The sequence below is a fragment of the Vitis vinifera genome, chromosome 9 (assembly GCF_030704535.1).
Source record: "Vitis vinifera cultivar Pinot Noir 40024 chromosome 9, ASM3070453v1".
Taxonomy (NCBI): Eukaryota; Viridiplantae; Streptophyta; class Magnoliopsida; order Vitales; family Vitaceae; genus Vitis; species Vitis vinifera.
In genome coordinates this window covers 11,266,754-11,271,916 of record NC_081813.1, presented here as the reverse complement: position 1 = coordinate 11,271,916, position 5,163 = coordinate 11,266,754, and the positions used below count along the sequence as shown (strand labels likewise).

The window sequence follows — 5,163 nt, the reverse complement described above, 5'->3', positions numbered from 1 at the left end:
GAGAAGTTCATAATTTTGTATTAAAGTTGATATATTTTATATAAAATTTGTTATTACTTCTTATTTTTTAAAATAAAGGACAATAGACATATGAATTTACATTTATAAATAATTAACTAAAAGATATGGTTAAACTTACTCTTAGTAACTAGGGAATTGGCAAAATATATAAATAAATATATAAAAAAAGGAAAAAGAAAAAGGAAAGAAAGAGATGACATAAATAATTATAGAAAAGCAAAATTAAAAAGAAAAGAGAATAATTACTTGCATGGAGGGCAACCAGCTAGCGTAGAGCCAATGGACAAATGTTAAGGGCTTCCACCTATTTCCTCTTTACCCTTTTTTTATTTTATTTTTCTCAAATAAAAATAATAAGAGAAAAGAAAAAGGTGAGGGAAGAAGAAAAAGAGAGAAAAGAAGGGTTAGGGAAAAAGAAGAGGAGTATTATTATTTTTATTTAAAACAAAAGGGGGTTAAAAGAGAGAATAGGTGGGGCGTTTTAACATTTACGGTGCCCAACGTCCTTTTAACAAAAGCTTAATTGGTGGTTTCCTCTGGAGCAGGAGGTTTGGTACTGCCGCAAGCTTTGGACTTCTTGTTATTTCCAAGGAAAGAAGACATGGCATTACTTTCCTCCCTTCTTCTTTTACTTCCCAATTTTCCCACTTTGACATGATTTTAAAAGACAGATGCTTCAACCTTGGAAATGCAATTGCTGATGATGATCCCAAGAACTCACCACCCACGTATTTCACTTCCGGTATGCAGTATATTTTCAGGCTCTCGAGAAGTGGGAGTTCCCCTAGAGGAGGCAAACACTGACATTCTATGCAAGACGAAAGGTGAAGGTGTGTTAGTTGGAGTAATGATGGCTCTATCATCCATTTGGGCCATTCTCTGACTTGATATGATGCTATGCATAAGGATTTTAAGTTTGGATGGGGTTGTAAGGCGTCGGCCACTTCCTTCATCATCATCATTGTTTGTTTCTTCCATGGTTTGAAACTTAATGTCAAACCATGGAGGTGTTTCTTATTTTTTAATTCTGCCTTTTCAGCCTCCCCTGCATCTTCTACACTGCTCAGTCCTTTTATTTCAAGCTCTCCTCGAAGCTCATTCAACTTTCTCATTTCTTCTATTTCGCACACATCACTTGCAACCTCATCACTTGCATCCTCATCACAAACAATAAAAGCAGGCAATGTTCGAAGAGAGGTTAATCTTCCAACTCCTTTTGGGAGGCTTCTCACACCATAAATTCCCCCACTAATTAAAAGATGTCTCAAATTAACTAGATTTCCCATTCCTTGAGGCAGTTTTTTAAGGCGCAAAGAACAACAAACATTCAAGGTTTGCAGATTCCATAACTCACTGATTGTTTCTGGCAATGTTTCCAATCTCCTGCAATATGATAGATTAAGGTACCTAAGATGTACGAATTCACCCACCTCCCTTGGGAGTTCTACAATTGAGTCATTACCTCTCAAATCCATTGCTCTAAGATATTTGAATTGCTGGAATGAATAAGGTGGAAATGGGTCAATTCTATACCTGTCGTCAAACACAACTAAAAGCGTGCGTAAATTTCTCACGTTATTGTCGGAGAAAGGGAATTTGGTACTTCCATGTACCATTAAAGATGCATGACGACCTTTTTGAAGGTACAAGTTCGTCTTCAGGTTTTCACTATCATCCTCCAAATTTAAGCATTCGTTGTGGGTCAAAAATTGAGCAAAGTCATGCACTATATCATGCATCTTGCACCTTACTATGTTACCCTTATCATCTTTCTCAAAATCTTGGAAGAAAGACCGAGCTGCTAAGTTTTCAAAGTACTCTCTCCCAACTGTCTCCATCTCTCTGCCTGCCTTAGAGTTGAGGTAGCTTTGTGCCATCCATAACTTAATCAAGTCATCTCTTTCAATTGAGTGATCTTTGGGAAAGACAGCACAATATGAGAAGCACTGTTTAATTGGCGGGGGCAGATCATAATAACTCAACAACAAGGCAGGGGACAGTTTTTTCTCAAAAACATCCAATTCCCACATTTTACTATTCAAAACATTCTCCCAATCCTCTTTATTATTTTTGGACTGCATCAGACTCCCTAAAGCTTTAACGGCAAGAGGTAACCCCTTGCACTTGTCTGCTATTTTTTTGCCAATTTCCTCTAGTTCTTCAATTTTGTCGGTACTCTTCCCGCAGAAAGCTATTTGGGAAAATAATGCCTGACTTTGCTCTAATGGTAAGCTTCCTAAGGAGTGCATGTATGTGCTTCTCATCATCCTAGCAACGCTCTCATTGTGAGTGGTCACTAAAATTCTACTCCCACCACCTCCACACTTGAGACAATTCTTGAGTTGTTCCCACAACTGATAGTCTTCGGTCCACACATCATCCAGCACAAGGAGAAACTTTTTCCCATAAATAGATTTTTGAATTTTTTGTTGTAGAGCTTCAGGATCATGGAGATCAGAAGACTGGCCTTGGAGGGCTTCAAGAATAGCCCTCAAAATTCTTATTGGGACAAAAGGATCAGAAACGCAGACCCAGATTCTTATCTCAAAATGAGCCTTCACGTCATAGTGGTTAAAGGCTAGTTGAGCAAGAGTTGTTTTGCCGATACCTCCCATCCCAAACACGGAGATGGTGTAGAGGCCCAAGCTTTGTTCACAACTCGTACCCAACAGCTGCCTTAGTATGATGCCCTCGTCCCTATCCCGACCATATACCTCTGTAGTGTCAACTGCAGAGATGGTTATAATTCTTTGTAGTTCCTCGTTGTTAGTTGATTTAAAATCAAACTGATTTCTCTCGTTTGCAATGTCGTCAACTTCTTGTTTTATACCCTTAATCTTAAGAGCAATGTCACGACGCCTAGCGACTCGTTTGAAACAGATGCAAGGGGAAGGAATGCAGGAGCTTACCTTCTTCTTAGGCATGGAAGGGCTTTCAACTCTCTCAATCTGAGATTTGAGAAAAGCAGTGCTCCACTCATCCAGCACGTCGTCCATTTGGTAGGCGATGTCTTTAAGCCTCTCCAACCAAACCTTGACAGGTTCCTCGTTCACTTGTCTCTTCTCTGCATCTGCAACAACAGCTCGGACGATCTGGAGTGTGTTGGTGAGGCTTTGGATTTCTCTTTTAACACCCACAACCAGACAAACTTCATGATGAAATTGTTGTTGAATAAGAGAAGCCAACCGGTCTAAGACAATAGAAAGGAGAGCGTCCGCCATAAGGGGTTGAAGAAGGTGGGATTGATGGAGGAGGAGGAGTGAAGAATATGAATAAAGACTAGTGAGATGGAAAGATGGGATGTAGAGCTTCAGGATGGTGGAGGCAGAGAGGCATGAAGGGGTATTGAATTTGAGGCATTGCAGCTTTATAATGAAATTAAAAAAATAATTCTTTCCTACTATATATAATAAGTGGCATGCGGGCAAAGAAAAGCACAAAAGCAAAAACTTGTAATGTATGGGAAATGGAATTAATTATTTTTATCTACGAATGAATTTAATGATTTCAATTATCATAATTGGATGCAACTAAGAGTATAAGGTTGGCATGATTGCTTATTTTCAATTCAGTATTAGGTAAAATGAGAGTGAGAATGAGAATGAGAAACTAAATAAATTAACAATAATATTGACAGTTTAAAATATTTTTATTTTATTTTAAAAAACTCTCAAACTACATGGTCTAAAATGATTTTTTTTTTATTTAACAAAAAATAGTTTTGAGAGTTTTTTAACTGAATAATAAAAGTCTACATAGTTGATTTAAAAACAATATTTTATTTTTAAAAATTAAAAATAATTTTAAAGATTTATAACACTATTTGATTATTGTTCTTTAAAAATTGTTTTTAAAATTAAAAGAGAATCATTTTTAAAGAATAAATAAAAGTTATTTTAACTAATTTTTAGAAACAAAATGAAAACATAGAGAAATGAGAAAAAATTTAAGAATAATTAATTGTAACATAATTAATACTTTGGATTCTTTGATGAATGTTCTAATTTTTAAGAATAATTTAGGATTAAAAAATTGATTAATTAATTATAGATTAAATAAAAAAAATTATAATGGTCTATCTATAATCCGGTACTAAAAAAAGTATGCATGTAATGAGAAGTTGGTCTCATTTATACCTTAGAAAATAAACTTTATTTATTTTAAAATTTATTCAAAATAAAATAGTATTAACAATTATTAATTTTAAATTATTATTATTTATTTTTAATAAAATGAATCAATTATGCTTTTATGAAGATATTAATATCCATATTTTTATAGTATTTGAAAAAATATATATATAATTTATGATTTTATTATAATATTACCATTCATATTTTATTAAAAACTATTTATTTTTTTAATTTATTTTTAATTATAAAGTTATTTTATTTTTAACTAAAACTTGAATTAAATTTAGTTTATATTATTTAAATTGAATTTACAATATTTTTAAAAAATAAAAATAAACAAATAATTTTTAAAAATAATTTACCCAAACAGTTTTGTTTTTTTATTTTTTGAAAAGTAATTTTAAAAATAAACTACATCTAGGGAATCAAAACACCTTCGTTATGAGTGAGATTTTTCATTTTCCTAAAATTTAATTTTATTTTATTTTATTCACATCATTACTTGAGTTATCCAAAAATAAAATTGATGAGAAAATGAATGAAATGTATACTTCCATTCCTCATTCTCCGACAGCCTTAGTTTATGTATTGCTTAAAGCAAAAGTAGAATAATAGGCTTTTAATAAAATATGATTCCCACATTGATGAACCACATCAATTATCCTCTCCTTTGATGATACGTGATGATGGAATGACGGAAACAAAAATTCTGTTCACCTTTTTGCTTTTGCTTTTTCCAATCACTAGATTCTGTAATTCAATTTATTTGTTATTTAAAGCAAAAATAGAAAATAATCGGCTTTGCCTATTCTTCAGCCACAAGTTAAAATGATTCGCCATGAATCAAATAGTTTTTATTTGCTCATCACCTGGTTTATAGATATTTGTCAGTACATTGGCTCACTTTTTCATAGACTACACCAAAACAATGAAAAATATAGAGGGCGTTTTTATATTAATTATAGGAAGTATTTATATTATTTCTAATACTTGAAAATTTTTATTTTTA

At 32.9% G+C, this 5,163-nt stretch overlaps 1 protein-coding gene across 1 annotated transcript; it reads right to left on the bottom strand.

Moving 5' to 3' along the window:
* Positions 1-509: 509 nt before the first annotated feature.
* LOC100257552 (putative disease resistance protein RGA3) lies at positions 510-3,242 on the bottom strand. Its single transcript, XM_002269017.1, has one exon. It carries the CDS (start codon positions 3,240-3,242, stop codon positions 510-512), a length of 2,733 nt encoding a protein of 910 aa, XP_002269053.1.
* Between the last annotated feature and the right edge of the window lie 1,921 nt (positions 3,243-5,163).

Bases quoted from the DNA above. Each gene is read 5' to 3' on its own strand.
- LOC100257552 (XM_002269017.1), bottom strand. From the start codon at position 3,242: ATGGCGGACGCTCTCCTTTCTATTGTCTTAGACCGGTTGGCTTCTCTT.